The sequence below is a fragment of the Phlebotomus papatasi genome, chromosome 1 (assembly GCF_024763615.1).
Source record: "Phlebotomus papatasi isolate M1 chromosome 1, Ppap_2.1, whole genome shotgun sequence".
Taxonomy (NCBI): domain Eukaryota; kingdom Metazoa; phylum Arthropoda; class Insecta; order Diptera; family Psychodidae; genus Phlebotomus; species Phlebotomus papatasi.
Window position 1 is genome coordinate 36,018,787 of NC_077222.1, and position 22,402 is coordinate 36,041,188.

Genomic DNA, 22,402 nt, shown 5'->3' on the forward strand with positions numbered 1-22,402 from the left:
TACTCCGAAATTTCGGTAGGAAAAAATCAAAACAAAATTTTTAGTACAAAAAGCGGCGGGGTGCTGTGTTTCAGTGAAGCGAGTGAAGTCCTGAGGAAAACATTGGAAAAACGCGGTTTTTTGTGTATTTTACCATGAAAATTGTTTGAGTGTTAATAGTGGATTGAAGAATAGTTTATACAGAATGACTTCCATTATAAAACTCAATGCGATATCGGGTGCAATGGATGAATCTCCGCCCTGCTATCTTTTGCAGGTGGATGAGGTTAGGATTTTGCTGGATTGCGGCTGGGACGAGAAATTTGACCAGAAATTCATCAAAGAGATTAAGAGGTAAGTGCTAGGGGTTTTCTAGGGTAGCTCGAGGGTATAGGAATCAATTTTCGGTAGATATGTCCATACAATTGACGCTGTTCTGCTGTCCTATCCGGATCCCCATCATCTGGGAGCTTTGCCGTATCTTGTCGGTAAATTGGGGCTCAATTGTCCCATTTATGCCACGATTCCTGTGTACAAAATGGGCCAGATGTTCATGTATGATCTGTACATGTCGCATTACAATATGTATGACTTTGATTTGTTCTCCCTGGATGATGTTGACACGACTTTTGATCGAATAATCCAGCTCAAGTACACTCAGAGTGTGGCAATGAAGGGCAAGGGATATGGGATTACAATAACGCCCCTTCCGGCTGGGCATATGATTGGCGGAACGGTGTGGAAGATTGTTAAAGTGGGCGAGGAAGATATTGTTTATGCTTGTGACTTCAATCACAAGAAGGAGAGGCATTTGAATGGATGCGAACTGGAGAAACTCCAGCGTCCTTCGCTGTTCATCACCGACGCCTACAATGCCCGCTATCAACAGGCTCGCCGGCGAGCCAGGGATGAAAAACTCATGACAAATATCCTGCAGACGCTGCGGAACAATGGGAATGTTCTGCTGACGGTAGATACCGCTGGCCGGGTACTTGAGCTGGCTCATATGTTGGATCATCTGTGGAAGAATAAAGAATCTGGGCTTCTCGCCTATTCCCTGGCTTTGCTCAATAACGTAAGCTACAATGTAGTGGAATTTGCAAAGTCCCAAATTGAATGGATGAGTGACAAATTGATGAAGAATTTTGAAGGAGCCCGGAACAATCCCTTTCAATTCCGACATCTCAAACTCTGCCACAATCTCACAGAATTAGCCAATGTACCCAGTCCAAAGGTTGTCCTGGCCAGTTCCCCGGACATGGAGAGTGGATTTTCCAGGGAACTCTTTGTGCAGTGGGCAGCAAATCCCAACAATAGTATTATTGTCACGAGCAGAACATCTCCGGGAACCCTGGCCAGAGACCTGATAGACAATGGGGGGAATGGGAGGAAAATTGAGCTGGATGTATCCCGTCGGGTGGAGCTGGAAGGAACCGAATTGGAAGAATTCCTGCGTACCCAGGGCGAAAAGTCCAAGACAAAGTTGATTCCAAAGCGTGACATGGATGAATTGAGTTCAGACTCAGAGGATGATCTTGAGATGGCCATAATCACGGGCAAGCATGACATTGTCATTCGTCCAGAGGGTAGATCAACAACGGGCTTCTTCAAGTCCAACAAACGGATGCACGTAATGTTCCCATTTCACGAGGAAAAGATCAAGTGCGATGACTACGGGGAAATTATTCAGTTGGATGACTACAAGATTGTGGATTCAGGAGCTGAGCCAGGGGAGGACAACAAGGAGAATCTGATGCACTCCAAAGCTGAGGACGTGAAGAAGGAGGCAGGAGATAAGGATGTGGAGGAAGTTCTAGAAATTGAGAAGCCTACAAAGTGCATTAGCAGCAGAAAATTGATTGAGATCAATGCACAGATTCAGTTTATTGACTTCGAAGGGAGGTCAGATGGAGAATCTCTGCTGAAAATCCTCTCACAGCTTCGTCCCCGACGCGTCATCATTGTTCGTGGTTCACAGTCAAGCACGGAAATGATAGCAAATTATTGCGAGCAGAACATCAGCGCGAGAGTCTTCACACCAAATCGCGGAGATGTAAGTAATGGTTATCATAATAATAACAAATATATCAGATTGGGATTCTATTTAAAATAATTAAATCCCTTTTTAATCTGAAGAAACTGCAAAGACTCATAACCATGCTAAGAAGCTAAAGACTTCTATACACTGTGAACTTTTTTGTCAAAATGGTCCATTTTGATGTAAATGAACACGTGATGGAATCTACAAACTAGAGAAATTTATGTCCATATTTGATTTGTACGTAATTTCCTTCAATATGGAATGGACATAAATTTCTCTAGTGTGTAGAGGGCATAAGGACAATTTACTTTAAAAGTTCAAAATGTTTCTTTTTAAGGAATATCAATTAGGGGAAAGGCTCATAATTTTGTCCAGTTTCTTATTTTGGACACTTTGAGGATAACATTGGACACTAAAAATAAATTGATTAAAATTATGGATTTTTATTCCAATATTTGATGAATAATGAATTCTATATGTAAATATTTGTTCTTTTTGGAAGATTTTGACACTAAATACGTTAAATTTTAAATATGATTTGAGTTGAAATTGCTTTGTTGAAAATTCAGTGTGAGCAATTGCTTACGAGAAATATGACAGAACTTCGTGTTTACTTCAGTCTTATTTAGCTGTGGTGAAGTACTAACAATGTTTCTTCGTTTTTTTTTTGAGTGATATTATTGAATATTCATTGAATATTGTGTTGATTCACGTTAGTGGTGATTTGTACATTTGACCTGAAGTGAGTACATTTGACCTTGTGAATTAGATTTTTCGTGTGAAAAATGGGAAATTTTCTAAGACATTCACCAGTGAGGTGATGATTCTTATTTTGGACAGGTGTTTTTCTCACGAAATTTCGTAAAGTTTTAGCTTTTGGAATGACTAGGTTGGACAAATGCCTGGAGAAATAAAGGAGCATCATCTCTACGAACGAGATGTAGTGAGAAAAGCCTTGAAAGGCTCCCGGAAGGGTCAAGGAATGCGTTAATCCGCACGTACTTGGAGTACGTCAACTCACTTAATGAATGATATGCAAAGTTTCCGGGCTTCTTGTGACATTCTACGTTTCCTTTACATGAACAGGAAGAGGACTTGGTAAGATTGGTTCATCAAATGAAGAACAATGGGCATCCTGTTGAGGCGGATTAGCTGTCCAAATTTACAGCCAAGTTGTACAAATTAATAACCAAGTTGTCCAAAATAAGAATCAAATTCACCTCTACATATCAATTCATTTTAGAACGTATTAAAACTAATTTTAGTAAAAATAAGACGATAAATAGCTTGCTAAATTTCTAAACAACCCTTCTGAAAAGATAGTAACAAAAAAAAGTAAATTAGAATTGAAAATATCGCACTTCAAACTTGGAACATCGATGCTTAAAAGCAGACTGGACAAAATTATGAGCCCTTACCCTATTGTTATTGACGATTTTGAAGGAAAATATGGAAGTCCTTTTGATATCACCCTGTATAATACAGTAGAGCCTCGCTATAATACATATTTGGTTCCAGATTTGACACTTAGGTCGCACTAGTCCATGTCATTTTTTAAAATGATCAACGACTTTTAGTATTGAAATTGTTTGACGGCTTCCACTTTCTTTGCGATTGTGACTTGTCCTCGCTCTCTTCATTATGGATCACAATTATCACAACTACTCAATTAAGTTTGCCAAAAATATTAAAATAATTACACTCGACTCTTCGTTATCCGGCTGACTGGGGGACAAAATTACATTTGGGGTTTTTGAATCTTGTCAACGTTTTTTATATTTTCTGCTGTGGGAATTTGTTTTCTGTCGAAAAACAACAAAATTTTCTTTGTGGTGTGTTTATGTTTCATTTTGTAGCACGATTGTATGTCAAAAACATTGATAAAATGAAAATAACACATAAATCCACTCTGGACAAACTACATACTTCGTAAAAAATCGTTTTGAATACATCAACCGCCAGCGTTTGGCAGCTGACACCCGGATAACGAAGTGCCGGATAACGAAAAGCCGTGTGTATGACAACATTTCATGTCGCGTACTAAAAAAACATAACCTACAGTAGACTCTCTCAAATTCGGGCATATGGGACCGAAATGTCAGCCGAATTAGACAGAAATTCGGGCGACAAACTTTTTGAAATGCAACGATTTTTTATTCATGTGCATATAGATATTGAGTTTACACACTAATATATATCGTAAATTGCATAAAAATCCCTCAATAATGCAAAATCACATCAAAACTAAGACAAACAATGCCAAATTTGAGCATATTTGATTCATTTGATAATCATAATCAAACTTGAAAAATGACAACAAACTTTTTTCAAATGTAACCGCTGCCCGAATTAAAAAGTAGCCCGCTCTTAAAAGAGCCGAGTTAGCGAGAGTCTACTGTAATTTAAAATCAGTGTTTTGAAATCAACGGTCGATAAATTGTGGACTATAGAGCGATGGCCTATAGCGGGGTTCTACTGTATTGTGAATTCCAAATATTGAGCATATTGAAGAAAAAAATCAATGGTGAAACAAATTTTTAACAATGATTAACCAGCTTAACCCTTTAACGACGAGACAGTTTTCGCGAACCGAAAATCAGCAATAAAAATGAAACCGATAAACAAAATCAGTGAAAGGTCTTATATGTACCGTTAGAAAATCCAGTAGAGTCTGATTCGGTGTATTCTTTACCTCTATGGGCAATAGGGACAAAAATAGCCCAAAAATTTAAGTAATTTTTCTGACGATACCAATGATTGATAATTTTCACTCTAACGAAAAATATTATGTTTGAGTCTCGTAGTTTCCAAAAGACGGCCACATCAAAAATTTTATTTTCCTTATTTCTTACTCTGCAGTCGCTCTTTAATGTTGCAAATTTTAAGCCTCCTTCTATTTGATCGAATTTTGAAATTTTCGGATTGTCACATTTTCTAAGTAGGACAAGATTGCAAGGTCCTTTGGCTCTCGCTATCTAGATGCATTTTTAGTAAGCAGAAACTGAAATTAAAGGAATTCAAAGTCAAAAAAAAATTTGTTTAATTTCAAAAAGTTGGGTAAAATATTATTCCAGAATATTTGAATAATTTTCTTAATTTTTCTTTTTTTTGGTAAACTAGGAATGGATAATACGCGGATATTTTTTTTGTGTTCAATTGTTAAACATTTCAGGAATTTCGATTCCCTATGAAATTTGTCTCTTTGGGATTGTGATTTTTCGGGATTTTGACTTATTTTGGAATTTTAACTTTTTGTGATTTCGGATTTCCGGGTTTTGGCTTTCTGGATTTTAATTTTCAGTATCTTGATCCTTTCGGGATTTCGACCCAATTGAGATTTTTTATTTCGACATTTCGATCCATTTGGGATTTTGGCTTTTCGGGATATGAGTCTTTTCGAGATTTTGCCTTTCGGAATTCTGACTAGAATATGTAATTTTGTAATTATTAAATGAAAATCTTCAATTGCTTTCTTGACTTTTAGGTTTTTTAAATAGAGTTCCTAGATTTCTCAAATTTTCATATTTAAAATTTTAGGAAAAAGTTTTAAAAACTGCATTGACCATCATCGTATCTGAATTTTTCTATTTTGAGTTTTATTGTTTTTGAATTTATTTTATTAAATAGTAAGTAGGTATTTTACTTTTGTTTCAAAAAAAATTTTATATTCAGATTATAATTTTCAAAAAAAAACCAGCTAAGTAGAATATCTAAGAAACACAAAAATTATCAAATAAAAAAAATCCAGCGGGGGAATTCTGTAATAGTATGACAATGTCATATGACAAATTTAAAAATTGTTATGTAGTAAATTCAGAAAAATAACGAAAATTAAATTTACATGAGAGAGCTTCTTACAATGACCATTCGATGCTCACCGGGCTTTAAAATTGTCCTGTTTCCGAATTTACCAAGAAAATTTGGCTAATGACGAGATAAATAAAGTAAGAAAAAAATTAAAAACTTTGCAGACAATCGACGCAACAACTGAGAGTCACATCTACCAGATCAAACTCACGGAAGCTCTCGTGTCACAGTTGTCCTTCCAAAAGGGCAAAGATGCCGAAGTGGCTTGGATTGATGCTCAGATTGTGAGTCGAAACCAACAAATAGATGCCACTGGAGAATCCAACGCAATGGACGTAGATATTGAATTCCCCACGGAGGAGATAAAAATTCTTGCACTGGAACCCATGAAAGCAGAAGATATTCCCTCCCACGAATCTGTCTTCATCAACGAACTAAAACTCTCAGATTTCAAGCAGATTCTCATGAAGAACAACATCCCATCGGAATTTTCTGGCGGAGTCCTTTGGTGTTGCAATGGGGCTCTAGCACTCAAGAGGGTAAGAATTAATGGAGAATAAAAACACATTTTTTGCGGTAGAAATAATTTTTTCAGTGAAATAAAAAAAAAACAAATGTACTTCTTTCAGCTGGACACTGGTAAAGTATCCATCGAAGGTGCTCTGTCAGAAGACTACTTCAGAATCCGTCAGTTGCTTTATGAGCAGTACGCCATTCTTTAATTCAATTTCTTTGTCGAATCGACGACTCATTTGTAAATTGTCAAATATAGAAATCTTTTCATAAAAATTTCAACAGTTTTTTGGTTTAATTTCAGATTTTGCGATATTCCACAAGTTCTAGTCCCACCATGTTCTCTCCCACGTCAAAACCATCAGGATACATGATGGTCACTCTTATCTCAGGGTCAACTTCGCTGAAAGTAAATGAAAATTTTCTCTAAAAAACACTTTTCCGATCATTTTTTTTAATAAGTTATTTTCGGATTTTTTTGTGTGGTAAGTTTTCACTTCAAGAAATTTTTATTTTTCTAAAAAAAAGTATTTATCACTTTTTTACAAAGTCTCTTTAAATTTTTCGTATTCTTGTAAATGTTTGTTTAAAAACGGTTCCGATTAAATCCTAAAAAATCGAAGTCCCGAAAGCCAAATTGACCTATTCGGGATTTTGATCTTTTTGGGTTTTTGGATTTTCAAGATTTTGGCTTTTGGAATTTTGACTTTCAGGATTTTGTCTTTTCGAGACTTTGGCTGTCGGGACTTTAACTTTTCCGGATTTTGGTTTTCGAGATTTTGGTTCGTTTAGGATTTAGACTCATTCGGGATTTTGTTTTGTTGAATTTTGTTACGTTCATTTTTGAAAATGAACGTGAACATGCTGCATATGCTGCATATTCCCTCAATCGATCAAAAATGTACTAGAGATCGCGCGCCAAACTTGATCTATTTATCACTCTATGGTGGGGGAATAATTGCCCTGATATCGGGTGATAAAAAGAAGATCGCTCTCTTGCTCTGCAGCCACCGTCCCAGCAACATCATTTTAAGTGTCGTCCGTAAAATTGTTCCGCGTGTCATTGAAATTAAATTTGTAATTTAATTATAGAAAAGTGTTTTAGTGTAAAATATAAATTGTTGTCCCTCGTATTAAGTGGTGTTTTAACTGGTGCAAGATCCTTGTAGGATCTGGCGCCCAACATAAAAAATTTAGAGAAGTATTTTGCATCAGGTAAGTACGGTGATTTTCTCGTATGCTCGAAGAGAATCACCGCACCGCATCGAGGGATCTTAAAGTTACCCCGTGTATATATTGGTAACAAATTTGGCGCCCAACAAACGGGCTGTGTGTGAAAATCCGCGGAAAAGCTCTGCCGTGTAGGATATTGTAGCTTGGAAAGTGGAAAATTTTGCATTTTTCTGACCACGCGGTCATAGTAGAAAAAACGTGGTGTTGCGTGATCTCTGCTGAATTTTGGGTGCCGTAAAAAATTTATTGCGCATTTCCAGTGGGATTAATTTATTGGGATTTTGTGGTGCAGATCCAAGGTGCATTGTCTTTAGTTAAATGGTGTACGGTATATGTGATAACATTGGATTATTTCTGGAGTTGATTCCACATTTTTGATAGAAATTGGTAAAGTGGTGCGGGGGGATTTAAAATTATTTCTCCTATTTTTCCGCAATTTTTTGAAAAAAAAAAAAAGATGGCAACTGCTAATATTGAAACTGAGACTTCGGATTTTACTCTGGATTTTTCGCTATTGTCTGAGGATGATATCAAATTCGAGTTAAGTCTTAGGGGTAGAGGCCCCCCATGGGATAATAGAGATTTGAAAGCAGAGTTGAACAAGTATTGGGAATATCCTCAAAGAATGATTGTTCACTTGAACAACTCGATGCATGATTTGGTAACTCGTGCTGCCGAATTTGAGTTTAACCTCATGGATCCCAAACCTTCCCAAAATAGTGCGATTAAAATCCTATACATTTATTTGCAACATCGTTGCAAATATGTAGCCGACGCTGGTGATCCAGATAAAGCAAAATCCAGAAAAGTCTTGAGAATGATAGATAGACATATGCAAGAATATGAAAATCGTGAACAATTAAATGCATCTGGGAGTGATACTTTAGCTGTTGAGCTGCCACGTGGTAGGGGACGGGGGGCAATTCCGAAATATGCTAGCCATCTGAATGTTCCGTTCTTGGTAAACGGTGGTAGGTGCTCTCCAAATTTACAGACAAATTTAAACCCTCCGAATATTGAGCAGACAGCTGAAATACCTCCGGGAAATAACCAAGTCGATACAGTTTTCAATGTTAGGGTCACTCCGGCTTCCTTTAAGGACTGGGGTATTTCCTTTTCGGGTGCACGAGGGTCTAAAAAAGTGCGTTCTTTTATCTTGGAATTGGAGCGTATGAGTGCAGCACAAGGGGTACCATTGCACGTTGTAAATCGCGCGGTTCGCCTTTTCCTAACGGGAGATGCCTTGCTATGGTACAATACGTGTTGGCAGTATCTTTCTACGTGGGAATCGTTCTCGATGGCTATTAGGTCTGCATTTATGGATGTGGAAAGCGATTTTTCTATTAGGAAGCGTATAGAAGAAAGAAAACAGCGTCCGGGTGAACCAGTTGAGGTGTTTTTGGCGGCCATGCAAGAATTGTTCGATGAACTTGAGGATGGAATATCGGAAAATGAGAAAATTAGACTCACTAGGAGGAATTTATTATTTACATTCTCAAATCCATTGGCCCTAACACAGATTCAATCCATGGTTCATTTGGGATCTCTTTTAAAGCAGATTGAGCTGAATAGGTTGTTTACGCCTCCTAACCCACAAAGATCAGGCTTTTCAAATCAATCCCAATCGAGGCAGGTTAATGAGGTGTCTTCACCGCGTAATTCTGTTCCAAATAATCAGCAACGACCAAATACGAATAATCGGAGAGAAGATAGGCAAATTCCGCGTGAGGGTAATCAAATAACGTGCGTGAATTGTGGTGTTTCCGGTCATAAAGCAAGGGAATGCACACAACCCCGGAAGTGTAATATTATGTGCTATAAGTGCGGGTTAGAGAATACGATAACCTCGAGATGCCCTGTGTGTAAGCCGAAGGGGGAAGAAGGGGCGGCTCGTCCGTGAAGGTGTCTCGGGTCGCTAATGTAAAGTCCAAAAAACCCTTCAAACCTCGTGATATTGTTAATTCTGCTTTTAAGAAAGTAAAGTTGAAAGGAAGGAGGGGAGGGGGGTATAGTCGGAATAGGAATCCTCCGTTAAATTTAGAAGAATCCTTTGTAAGTGAAAATATTGTAGATTTAAGTGTTAAATTTAATAATATTAAAGTGCAAACTAAAGATCTCGTGAGTGAAAGTGGGGAAAATGTATCGCGTCCAAAAATAAATATAATTAACGACGTTGTAAATACCATTTCCAGTGATGTTCATGGTAGAATATACTGTGAAGTAAAAATCTGCGATCAGATTGTTAGGGGTCTCTTTGACACAGGTGCCACTTGTTCGGTTCTAGGGAAGGATGGACTGAAATTCCTGAAAAACCTGAAGTGGGAAGTAAAGTCAGAGAGTACTTTTCTTAGAACGGCAGATGGTTCGGTCCATCAGACATCTTATTCTGCCGATGTCCCCATAACATTTAATGGAGTCACTAGGACTCTATCTCTGATCGTTTGTGATCAATTATCTCATCCGTTATATTTAGGAATTGATTTTTGTAGAAGTTTCGGCGTTAAAGTAACGTTTCCGGGTCCACAGGTTGGCGAGGTAAATAAATCTCCACAGTTGACTGAAAAAGAAAGTACGCAACTTCAAGAGTGTATAAGAGATTTTTTGGTTACTCAGGAAGGGCAATTAGGTTGTACTAACGTCCTCAAACATAAAATTGACACTGGTGATAGTCCACCAGTTCGTCAGAGGGCTTATCCAGTCCCTTTTCATAGACAAAAAGCATTAGATGAAGAGCTTAAGCGTTTGCTGAAATTGGGAATAATAAGCGAATGTCGCACTAGCCCATGGTCTAATCCTGTAACTATAGTAACCAAACCTAATGGTCAAGCCAGAATTTGTTTAGATGCTAGGAAGTTAAATGAAGTCACTGTGAGAGATACCTTTGCCATACCCAACATTGACAACATCCTATCAAAATTGATAGGAACTCAATATCTCTCGTCCTTAGACTTGTCTGATGCATTCTTTCAGATAGAACTGGATGACGATTCTAAGCTGAAGACGGCTTTCTGTATCCCAGGAAGGCCGATGTACATCTACAACCGGATGCCATTTGGGTGTACCAACTCGGCTCAGGAAATGTCGAGGCTCATGTCTCGAGTTATTGGGGTCGACCTGGAGCCCGAGGTCTTCTGTTTCGTCGATGACATCATCATCGCCACGGACACCTTTGAGCAACATGTGAAGTGTCTCCGGGAGGTTGCTCGTCGTCTGAAGGCAGCGAATCTAACCATCAGTGCAACGAAGTCCAGATTCTGTGTACCAGAGTTAGTCTATCTGGGCTACACAGTCAGCGCATCAGGTGTTAGTCCTAACCGGGAGAAAGTCAAAGCCATCCAGGATATCCAGCCACCTCGCACAGTCAAGCAAGTGCGACAGCTTCTGGGAATGATGTCTTGGTTTCGTCGCTTCATTCCGAACTTCAGCGTAGTAGCAGCGCCCATCACAGACATGCTGAAGGGTAATCCCACCAAGATTACCTGGACGGATGAAGCAACCACCGCACTGGAACGACTGAAGGAGCTTCTTACCACCGCACCAGTATTGGCCACTCCTGATTATACACAACCGTTTATAATCAAGTGCGACGCATCGGATTTCGGAGCTGGAGGATGCCTGCTTCAGGGAACCGGAGAGGACCAGCGTGTGATCTCCTACTTCTCCCACAAGTTCACGGCAAGTCAGAAAAATTATTCCACCACCGAAAAAGAGTGTCTCGCGGTTGTTTTGTCAGTAGAAAAATTTAGAGATTACATAGAGGGGGCAATTTTTACTGTCGAAACCGATCATTCTGCCCTATTATGGTTATTAAAAACCAATGAAGTCAAGGGGAGATTGGCAAGGTGGGTTATGAAGCTACAATTTCATAATTTTAAAGTAGTTCACAGAGCGGGAAAAGATCATATCTTACCCGATTTTCTTTCTCGAAATGTAGAATCAATTGAGGGAAGTTCTGGGGATAAATGGTACTCTAGACTGTATAAGAAAGTCTCGGGTAATCCTTCAGATTTTCCAGATTTCTTGATTAAAGACGGAAAATTATATAAGAACTGTACATTTCTGAGCGATGAGAGAATATCTCGGCATAAGTGGAAATTGGTTGTCCCGCAAGAAGATCGAAAAGCGATTTTAGAAAAATATCATGATGAGCCAACTGGAGGTCACTTGGGCTATTTTAAAACTTTTGGTAGGATTTGTGAATACTTTTATTGGCCTAAGATGCGCCAAGAAGTTGCTCGGTATGTTAAGAATTGTGATACTTGCAAATCGATCAAAGCCCCTAATTATTCCTTAACACCATCAATGGGTAAATTTATAGAGGCGAAGCGTCCCTGGGAGTTTGTCTCGGCAGATTTCGTTGGGCCATTGGTAAAGACCAGGAGAGGATTTGCTTGGCTATTAGTGATAGTAGATAAACTGAGTAAATTCATTCTCTTGTTCCCGATGAGAAATGCTAAGTCACAGGGCGTGATTAGAGTCCTTAGAGAAAATGTGTTCTCGATTTTCGGCTATCCAAGAATTTTTTATACGGATTGTGGCACTAGTTTTGTCAGTAAAGACATAGAAAATTATCTAGCACAACATAAAATCAAGCATTGGACCACCGCTGCATACCATCCCCAAGCAAATGCTACGGAACGGTACAATAGGGGGGTCGTTACCGCTATTAAATCCTACATAAAGGATAAGCACAATAGGTGGGATGAATTTTTGCCTGAGATTGGTGTCTCCTTAAGAGCATCAATCAATGAGGGAACGAAGTATAGTCCTTATTTTCTCAATTTTGGGCAAAATATGATGTCAAATGGACAGGAGTATGAGGTAGAAGATGTCCGAAACCCACAAGATAGCGATGATAGGCTAGATTCTGTTCAAAAGTCTCGAAATAATGCACATGAGAACCTTAGGAAGATTCATGCAACTTCTCAAGGACAGTATGATAATGCTCATAGTGCTAGGGATCACGAATTCAATGTAGGTGATATAGTTTGGAGACGAAATTTTCGACTCTCAAATGCTTTGCAGGGTTTGCAAGCAAAGTTTTTCCCTACTTGGGTAAAAGCCAAGGTGATTTCCAAACGAAATCAGGTGTACATAGTCCATGATGTGGAAGATGAAAATCGAAAAGGGCGTTACCACAAAAAAGATTTAAAGCCCGATTGATTGGTTAGGAAAATATGTTTGCACATATTGTAATTTTAGAGTGTATCTAAGTGTTATTTAGTTGAATTTGGGAAATTTTAGATATTTCATTTTAGTAATTATTAAATCAAATTTCATTAAATATTATGGTACAGGAGATCTACGATCCGAGGGTAGTCTGATCGCTCCATCTCTGGGATAACTTGAGATTCTCTACCTGTTTTTCCATTTATTCCTATCCCAAGTTCGACTAACCTTCATATTTCTTAAGTTATATGCTAAGTCTTTTCTTATTCACTTTTACCCTCTCGATTCTAAGATGCAAGGACTTATCTAAAGTAAATCTAATTGAGTAAATCTGTGTGCCCCTAAAACTTATTGCCTGTGATGCTCTGCGATGTACCTCAGTACCGTGGCTTAAGTGGGTATTATTTACCAAAATACAATTTTTTAGTAACCAAAAAAAAAAGAGTGCATATGTATATTTATTGTCTCCCGTTCATTATGCCCAGAAAACACGACATTGTCCTGCACAAATTTATTGATGAGTTGGCACCCGAGTAGTGACTCTCGGTGGCGCAATTCACCCCTGTAGGCTAAGTCTGGGGGTGTAATTACCGAACTGCAGATAAATCATTTGGTGCTGAATGCCCAAGAGTAGTAGATGCACAAGAGGTGCAGAATGAAGTAGGAAATGCACTTAAGAGATAGTAGAAGAAGTTGGTTACATATTTATAGAATATCCATGCCGTTTTGTCACTGAGGTCCGGAGGAGAGTCTTTCAGGAGTAAGGGGGAACAGATGTCCTGGATTGTCCTTAAAAATCCATTTCTTTTCACGAGCCAAAAAAAAAAAAAAAAAAACTTGAAGCTCCTAAATGGGTCCTTTAGTTAAGAATCGATGGCGTATTTGGAGATGGGGGAATTTGGCATTACATTTTTTCCTGAATAGATTATTTTAGGATCATTCAGGCGGATTAACAAGAGATACTAATAATCCAGAGCCCCAAACTCTTTTACTCTCCATCGATCCTTCCTTTCCGGTCTTCTGAACTTCCTGGGGGATTTTCGAGTCTATTCCTGGAGTAGGATGCGAAAGGAGTATCTTCAGCTTCGTGTAGAAATTGTTTTCAATTATTTGATCAAGAAGTATTTCGAGCAAAACAGTCCTTGTGTGGGTTTCGAGAGATTAGTGTTAAATATATTTAATCTATTGTTGCTAGGGAGGTGTATCATTATTTAAAATTTTAATTTAATCTATATTTATTTTGAAAATATATTATTAATTTAGTCTATCAGTAGCAAGTTCATCACTTTAGATATTTTTAATTCCTAGTAAAGAATCTTTTTTTTGCGGTTTTTTTTTGGGCAAGAAGGGGGATGATGTTACGTTCATTTTTGAAAATGAACGTGAACATGCTGCATATGCTGCATATTCCCTCAATCGATCAAAAATGTACTAGAGATCGCGCGCCAAACTTGATCTATTTATCACTCTATGGTGGGGGAATAATTGCCCTGATATCGGGTGATAAAAAGAAGATCGCTCTCTTGCTCTGCAGCCACCGTCCCAGCAACATCATTTTAAGTGTCGTCCGTAAAATTGTTCCGCGTGTCATTGAAATTAAATTTGTAATTTAATTATAGAAAAGTGTTTTAGTGTAAAATATAAATTGTTGTCCCTCGTATTAAGTGGTGTTTTAACTGGTGCAAGATCCTTGTAGGATCTGGCGCCCAACATAAAAAATTTAGAGAAGTATTTTGCATCAGGTAAGTACGGTGATTTTCTCGTATGCTCGAAGAGAATCACCGCACCGCATCGAGGGATCTTAAAGTTACCCCGTGTATATATTGGTAACAATTTGACTTTCAGAATTTTGGCTAATCGGGATTTTGTCTTTTCTGGATTTTGGTTATTAGCCATTTCGACCCATTCGGGATTTTGTCTCTTCAGGATTTTTGTTTTTGAGATTTTGACTTTCAGGATCTTTACCCATTCGGGATTTGTCCTTTCGAGATTTCGATCCATTCGGGATTTTGTTTTTTTTTCGAAATTTTGACTTCGGGATTTCGACCCAATCGAGATTTTGACTCTCAGGGATTTCTGTTTTTTGGAATTTTGACCTTTTTAGGATTTTGGCGTCTTTGGATTTTAAATTTTTGGTATTTTAGTTTCCAGGATCTCGGCATTCGGGATTTCGACTTCTCCGGGATTTTGTCTTTTCTGAATATTGGCTTTCGGGATTTTGACTTTTTGAACTTTTTGGCTTTCGGAACTTTGACTTTCGGGATTTTGGTTCATTTGGGATTTCGTCCCATTCAGGATTTTGGCTATTCGATATTTTGTCTCTTCTGGATATTGGGTCATTCGGAATATTGGCTATTCGGGACTTCGAGCCATTCGGGATTTATCCTTTCGATTTTGACTTTCAGGATTTTGGCTTTTCGAAATTTAAGTCTTTTCGGGATTTTGGCTTTCGGAATTTTAAGCAGGACCCGTATAAAAATTATGAATAAAGTTGAGCTTATTGTAAAAAAAAACTAAGGTCAATACTTACATAATTTTGAACATGATGTTCTTCAAATTGTTCACATTGGCTTCAATGAGAGTTGCCTGAAGATATTTGGTTGCGTCCACAATTTTCTCTTTGATCATGGAAACATTGGCAATCCTTACGCGGTAGGCGAAGAAAGGCAAATGATCAAAGTCCGAGCACCACTTCCTGAGATCCTTCTTACTGACTTCTGCAGTATTGCCATAATCTACATATCGGACCTTAAAAAAATCATGATATCAAAATCAGAGCTTCAAAGATCATTCATTCAATCATCTCAATCTTACGCGGTATTTCTGGCCAATGGGAAAATCAACAATTTGGGCTCGATGCCAGTGACCGTAGTAGTTTGCTGTCACAAGATCAAACTTCCTAGGCTTCTTCTTGAGTGGTGGCAATTCATCCTTGTTCGCCAGATAGTCAATGTGCTCATTCATGAGAAAGAGCTTCACCAGGCCATTCATCTCCAGTTGAATGTAGCAAATCTCGGGATTCACCACACAGGAAACAAATCCCTTGATTTCTGTGCCAACTTGAGGCAATGGGGCACTTGGAATGGAGATTTTAGCATACTCAGTATCTTGAGTCCATCCCTCCTTGTCCAGCGGCATATGGATCTTACGGCAATGGGGTCCTTTGAAGCAACCAAGTGTTTTGGGATCGAAAAACTTGCAGTAGTCTCGATCATCGCGTGGAACATAACCCAAAACAGCCTAAAAGTATTAATTTTAAAGTCCAATGATAAGACCGTCTTCAGATTAGAGGTTTAGCTTAGTTTCCGAAGGTCTCAAAATCCTAAATTAACAACCAATTTAATTTGTTCTTCTGATTCAAATAGATTTATTTACCCTTAATAGTCCATGTCTAAGGCAAAATTTTCCAAAAATTTTCGACTGATAAGAAATTAGAGTACACTGAGAAAAAAAGAGGGTGCGATTAACATTTTTTCCTCAGAACTTTAACACTTTTTAGGTGTAAAAATATATCAACATTTTTTAATGTTAATTTTACACCTTTTTAAGAGTAAAATTAACATGAAAAGGGTAACTTTAGGGGTTAATACACCTGAAAAGGGTAATATTTACACCGATTTCGGATCAATACTGCAGGGTAAAATTAACATTTCCGGAATGTTATTTTAACTTTTTCGGATTTCTCTCACTCAGTGTAGTTAAGCTTTATGGCTAAGCCTTAGACCTGAAGACCGTATAAGCCTAGATCAGCTTATTGTAGGTGGGATTCTCAATGTTAGCCAACTCGAAATTAATGCAAATTCGATTTAGAGCTAAATTTGAGGGACATTATGCAGTAATTTCAAGCTAAATTAGTGAATTACCGCATTTTTTATTTAAACCAATATATCGGGGATTTAGATGCACAGTACAATATAGATTAAATAGACAATTGTTGGTTTGCTTTTTACCATGATTATTGTTTTAAAGTACAGTAGACTCTCGCTCAATCGCACAATAACTTTTATTTTGTAAAGACGTTTTCAAAATTTTTACGAGAGTGAGCGAGATGACTATATCTAGATCTCACTCCCTCTCTTTGAAATGTCAAAAACCTGTTTACTAAACAAAAGTTATTGTGCGTTGGGCATTACATTCTCAAAAATAAATAAAATTGGTTGTCATTTAGCATTGTGAGACCTTCGGGAACTGGGCTAAGTCTCTAGTCTGAAGACCGCTTTATCGAACAATATTCATTATCAGGGAAGTTACATAACAAACTTTGACAAAGTTTGAGCCTGATCGGAGGACATGAAATTTTGTGATTATTAAAAATATAAATTATGTGGTAAATAAAAAAAAAGTATCAAGTTTAAGTATTCCGCAAAGCTGGGACGCTTTTTCAAAAAATAATAACTTACCTTCAAGGCATTGGACGTCCCTTCATACTCTTCCTCATCGTCATCATGATCGAGATCATCATCAATTCCATTGACACTCTCGCGAATTCTGTCAATTTTGTAGTTGCTTCTTTTATCACTGACGAAACTCCGTGGAGGTGGAGTAATTGCCAATGGCTCAAGCTTCGTGGATGTCTGATAGCCAACAGCTCCAATTGGCCTTGAATTTGACGAATGAGTATCATCGGCGTCTGAGGCAAAATCAGACGGTGGCTCAATGAAACTATTCATGAGGACATCAGAAACTTCCTCATCGTCGCTTTCAGTCTCTGTCGTCAAATCGATATAAATCATATTCTCTGTAACTCCAACCACCTGAAAGTCCCATCTCACTTGCTTTGTAATATCCTGATTGCTTTCATCGAAAGCTTCTCTATTAATTTTAAGAATTTTAGCCAGTCTAGCCTGACCTGGCAAATTCTTAAAGTCTCCCGAGAGAATGTAAAAAGGATCGGTGGTGTCCATTGTAGAGTACAGACCAAAATCCACCAGAAAAATGTCAATATTATTCCCGGAAAACTAAGAATCCCCAAAAAAAAAAATATTCCGATCTCTTTTTATAATCAATTTCAAAGCATAAGCAATTTCTTTTTTTACCTTACGACTGTTGTTGACGCAAATGGCCCTGTAAAATTGATTGTCTTCCTTCTTTTGGTACCCAAAGATCGTGTTTGAGGGAGGAATCCATTGATATGTTCCATTGGCCAGACAATCGTCCGCCAAATGGAAAAAGAGCTTAGCATTCTCATCAGATGACACTGTTATATAAGTCAATCCCTGGGCATTGTCCACAATCGAGGATATAATGCATTTTCCCGAATCTCCCTCAGCAACTGGAGCAATGAAATAAATTTGAAATCCAAGATTTTTCCTTTTAAAAATTGACTTAGAACATTTTCTTTGTCGATACTCACGACGAATTTTTGAATAGTTGAAGAGTATCTTTTGGCAGTCTTCTGTGGGAGTTGCTCGTGCACCATCAGCAGATTTTGCACAAATAGCTTTGGTTTCATGCGGAGAAGAAACCCGAGAGATTTCTTTCTTTGGACTCGTAAGGCTTGTGAATTTCACAAGAGAAGCAGCGACTGTGTTGAAAATGTTCACAGCTTCGAGAATTGTAGAAAGATCTTTGAGAATTTCCTCGCAGCAGGGCAAATTTTGTAAGGCCACTTGCTTAGATTGGGACACATTCTTCCAGTACAAGATCTAAGAAATAGTGAAAATGGTACTGTGATAAGCAGTAAACCCAGCCTTTTAATTACTTTTTATGGAATCATATCTCAAAAATTCGAATCGCCATGTAAAAGAAAAATTATTGCAATAACTTTTGATTGGATATACATCGATCAATCTCAGAAGCGTAAAGGCCCAAATAGACTTTGGCTGATTCCCGAGAACATTGAGAAACAAAATAAATTGCATAAAATGATACTGCCTTACCCATTTCTTAAGAATCTTTATTTTAAAATACTTATTCAAAAAAAAACTTGTGATGGATTTCAGGATATATGTTAAAGAAACACCAAGGACTCCGAAAATACCAATAGTTTCCCATCAACCAAAAAATGACCCGTAATAAGCCTATATAAATTTATGGTAGCTGAGATAATTTATAGGCAATCTCGGATTGTTTGCAAATTGTTCTCTTTATCCACAAAACTCAACTCAAAATCGAATTTTCATGCATTCCGAGGTCGCATGTAAAGAATCTCAGCAACCATAAGCTTATCTAGGCCTATCGCTGGTCATTTTCTACTCTAAATAGTTTGAGTACAGATGACTAATAAAAGGACCAAAGTTCATTGAAATCGGTTAATAAACATTAGAGATAGAGTCCGGTCCATATGGATATAGTAAGGGCCGGGGTACAGTGGGTTGAAGTAGTGACGGATAGGACCCATCGTTAGAAAGAGTTCCATCTCAGACACAAAATATACTACAATTTTATCTAAATCGCTTCATAAACATTGAAAATTCGGTCTGGTCGAGACATTTTCGTTGGAAAGGTGTCGACCTCAGCTACAACATACTAAACTTTAAAGAAAAACAAATGTTTATTTTTCAAAATATTCCAGATCGAAAATTCGAAAGTCGATTTTTTGATTAATTTGACCTTTGATAAAATCGGCAGAGATTGGCGTTTTCAGAGAATTGTAACATTTAACGAGAGTTTTCCAAATTACCAAAATTTTTCAAATTCTAACAATTAGAACCGGAGATATGGACATCTTAAAATTAAATTTTTGACCCCTTATAGCCAGAGTCAGAGGGTTACAGCCAGGGTCATAGGGCTTAAGTTTTTTTTTTAAATCGAAAGGTCTTTGGCCCAGCTATAACATACTAAAATTTGGGAGCGAACTATGCCATAGGGGCTGAGTTATTGAGAAATCAAAATGTAGGGGTATTTCAGAATGGCGGAAGGGGTGGATCCGACATCAACTACTTCTAGTACCCATCGACATTTAACCTTTGCCGAAAATCGCTTGTCGATATTATTCTCTATTCTCTCTCCAGATGCGCCTAATATCGAAATTGTTTTTTTTTACGTAACTTATTAACTTCTCCACTTAAATTTTTAGGCCGCACGTTCCATCAATGCTCCACAGCTATTTTATAACTTTCCTTATTACTTTAAATGAAATTTTTATAATGTTTTAGCTGAAATGAAGACCTTTCTAACGTTAGATAGCATTTGCCTTTCGCTGTGACCTGATCCTGACTCGAGCTACAATTGGAAACAAATTGATGGATCTTATCTTCGATATTTATTAACCTAACCCATCTAACCAGTAGCCAAATTATGAAGTTTTAAGATTAATCTCAGCATAATCTAATAATCCAATTAAACACGACGCAATCATTTTTTTTTGTAAGAGAACAATGCGAATGCCCAATATTAGGTGAGGTTCTTAGCACACCTATTATAATCCTAAAAAAAAATTTATGTCCTCCGATCGGACCCAAACTTTGCCAAAATGTGTTTCGCCACTTTCTGATCACAAATATATGGGGGGCTAAGTTACGTTCCCGGCCGGCCGCTCTTTGGAGCTTGATAGCTCCTAAACTAGAGATATCGAGTTGCGGTTTTCGGTAAAGGTTATATATCGTATGAAAATTGCAACTTGGTGCATTGACCCCGCCACCCCCACCCCTCCTTCCGCCATTTTGAATAACCTCATTTTTCTGTTTTCTCAATAGATCTGCCACTATGGTATCGATAGGAGTCAATTTTTTGTATGTTATAGCTGGGTTTTATAAACTTTCGATCAGTGCCAAACTTAAGGTACCCTCACCCCCCTGACCCGAGCTATAAGGTCTAAAAAAATCTTCCTAATATCGCCATAACTCCGGCTTTGTCAGAATTTAAAATGTGAGGGCACTTAGGAAAAGCTCTCGTAAAATGCCACTTATTCTTCTAACATCGCAAGTTCATAAAACCACCGCTAGGGGCGCTATAATCAAAGGGGTGAAAGTTCGAAAATTGGCCGGCCTATATCGCCGGTTCTAATTAACCTAATTAATATTTTGATCTAAACTTTGAGTTTTTGGTTTCGGCTCGATGAGCACTTTCAGATGAAAGTTCAAAAAGTCACTACAAATGACCCTGCGATAGCGTCAAAATTGAAACTCATTTTTCTCAAAAACGCCATTGTGCAAATTAATCAAATTTTAGAGTATTGTAGTCTTGTCTATGACGTTGCCAAAAAGTGACGTGTGTTTGCTGTGGTCCAAATAGAACCAGAGATATGAGGGGTCAGATTTCACGTACTTCAAAACACCATACCTCCGTTTCTATTTTGACGAGTGAGGGCGCAAATTAAAGGCCTATCAAAGCTCTACAACTCTCTAGAACATTTAAACTTCGTAGGACCAAAGCTAGGAGCGCCAGAGTCAAAAACAATTTTTCATATTAAATAAACTTATCTATCTCGACTCTTGCTCAACCGAATTTGATGATTATTTCAGTATAATTTGTAGAGGATATTTATATCTATTTCGTCTAAACCGTTTTTGATCAGATTATGTCAACTGTTCGATTTTATCGTTTTATTTTAGTATGTGATTTTTTCATACAATAACGCTGCGAAAGCACACAGGTGGCACAGGTGCTGACATGACCGCTTTTACTCAACTATGTTATTATAAAGTTCAAAAGAATGATCAATTCGATCATTTTTTGATATTCCTGAAGTTCGTCACATGGACAAAATGTCCCCTGTGTGGTTAATAAACGTGTTCCATAACAAATAAATTGGATTAACTCGGCTACCGAGCAACCGATAAGATCAAATTTTGGGGCGAAATTATAGAGGAGAATCTGCTCTATATTCCGCACTATCATCTTTCTGTCAGTTTATTTACATCCTAGATATTTTGATTTTAAATAGTTTGCAATTTTTTCAGAAATTTGATTAAAAAATCTCTCATTTTTAGTTCCAAATCGAATTTGCATGCAATTCGGGTTTGCTCCCGTTAAGAATCTCACCCACAGTAAGCTGATCTACACTATGATTATAACCCCTGTTTGGTGGTGCCCCAGTTTCCCCTAAATAAAAAGTTTGTAAATTTTCAGAAATTTGATTCCAAATTCCTGTATAAAATCAATCATCTTTAGTTCCAAATTGAATTTGCATGCAATTCGGGTTTGCTCACGTTAAGAATCTTACCTACAATAAGCCGATCTAGACTTATCACTATAGGTTTTACTTTTTGTTTTATTATTCGAACTCCTGACAGAAAAATATAATTTTCACATTCGATTTTGCAGTTCTAGCAAAAATTTATTTCTCAACGTGTATTTTAGGATTTTTTTTTAGTTTTAGGATTGTTTTTACCTGGGGTGAAAATAAGAATCTCACCTAATATAAGCAAAGTCAGACTTATCAATGGTTTTCTTACCAAATTATTGTGGGATTCCACGTGATTTTGCATCTTCCCAAAAGCTGCTTGAAGATCATCAAACACGGCGTCGAATGGTTTGAAATTCTTATCAATAGAACCCATTTTCTTATTAATTAGATCACAATAGAGTTAAAGAGAGATTCTACAATAATATTCACTTAAAACCAGCAGAAAAATACTGACTGGATTTGCTAATAAAGCTCAACGTGAAACAAATGAACCGGTACTAAGGGTACTAAAATGATTATCAACAAAATCACCAAAATTCAATGACGTTTCCCACTCCTTTTTTTGTTCTCCGGAATATTTTCTGAATTCC

General features: G+C 37.6%; 2 protein-coding genes across 2 annotated transcripts; one reads left to right on the forward strand and one right to left on the reverse strand.

Moving 5' to 3' along the window:
* Positions 1-43: 43 nt before the first annotated feature.
* LOC129798956 (probable cleavage and polyadenylation specificity factor subunit 2) lies at positions 44-6,616 on the forward strand. The gene is made up of 4 exons (XM_055842487.1): positions 44-333; positions 391-2,032; positions 5,992-6,366; positions 6,457-6,616. Exons 1-4 carry the CDS (start codon positions 185-187, stop codon positions 6,547-6,549), a joined length of 2,259 nt encoding a protein of 752 aa, XP_055698462.1. The 5' UTR covers positions 44-184; the 3' UTR covers positions 6,550-6,616.
* On the reverse strand, positions 6,605-22,354 carry LOC129798957 (uncharacterized). Its single transcript, XM_055842488.1, has 7 exons — positions 22,081-22,354; positions 18,096-18,387; positions 17,779-18,014; positions 17,143-17,700; positions 15,557-15,982; positions 15,273-15,490; positions 6,605-6,743 (listed from the first exon to the last, which is right to left on the reverse strand). The coding sequence occupies exons 1-7, from the start codon at positions 22,183-22,185 to the stop codon at positions 6,641-6,643; spliced, it is 1,938 nt and encodes a 645-aa protein (XP_055698463.1). The 5' UTR covers positions 22,186-22,354; the 3' UTR covers positions 6,605-6,640.
* Between the last annotated feature and the right edge of the window lie 48 nt (positions 22,355-22,402).

Excerpts from the sequence above, each read along its gene's own strand:
- LOC129798956 (XM_055842487.1), top strand. The coding sequence starts at position 185 with ATGACTTCCATTATAAAACTCAATGCGATATCGGGTGCAATGGATGAA. Across the intron at positions 334-390 it reads TTCATCAAAGAGATTAAGAG|ATATGTCCATACAATTGACG; the intron begins GTAAGTGCTAGG and ends AATTTTCGGTAG. Across the intron at positions 2,033-5,991 it reads TCACACCAAATCGCGGAGAT|ACAATCGACGCAACAACTGA; the intron begins GTAAGTAATGGT and ends AAAACTTTGCAG.
- LOC129798957 (XM_055842488.1), bottom strand. The coding sequence starts at position 22,185 with ATGGGTTCTATTGATAAGAATTTCAAACCATTCGACGCCGTGTTTGAT. Across the intron at positions 18,388-22,080 it reads TGGAATCCCACAATAATTTG|ATCTTGTACTGGAAGAATGT; the intron begins GTAAGAAAACCA and ends ACTATTTCTTAG. Across the intron at positions 6,744-15,272 it reads AACATCATGTTCAAAATTAT|CGAAGTTGACCCTGAGATAA; the intron begins GTAAGTATTGAC and ends ATTTACTTTCAG.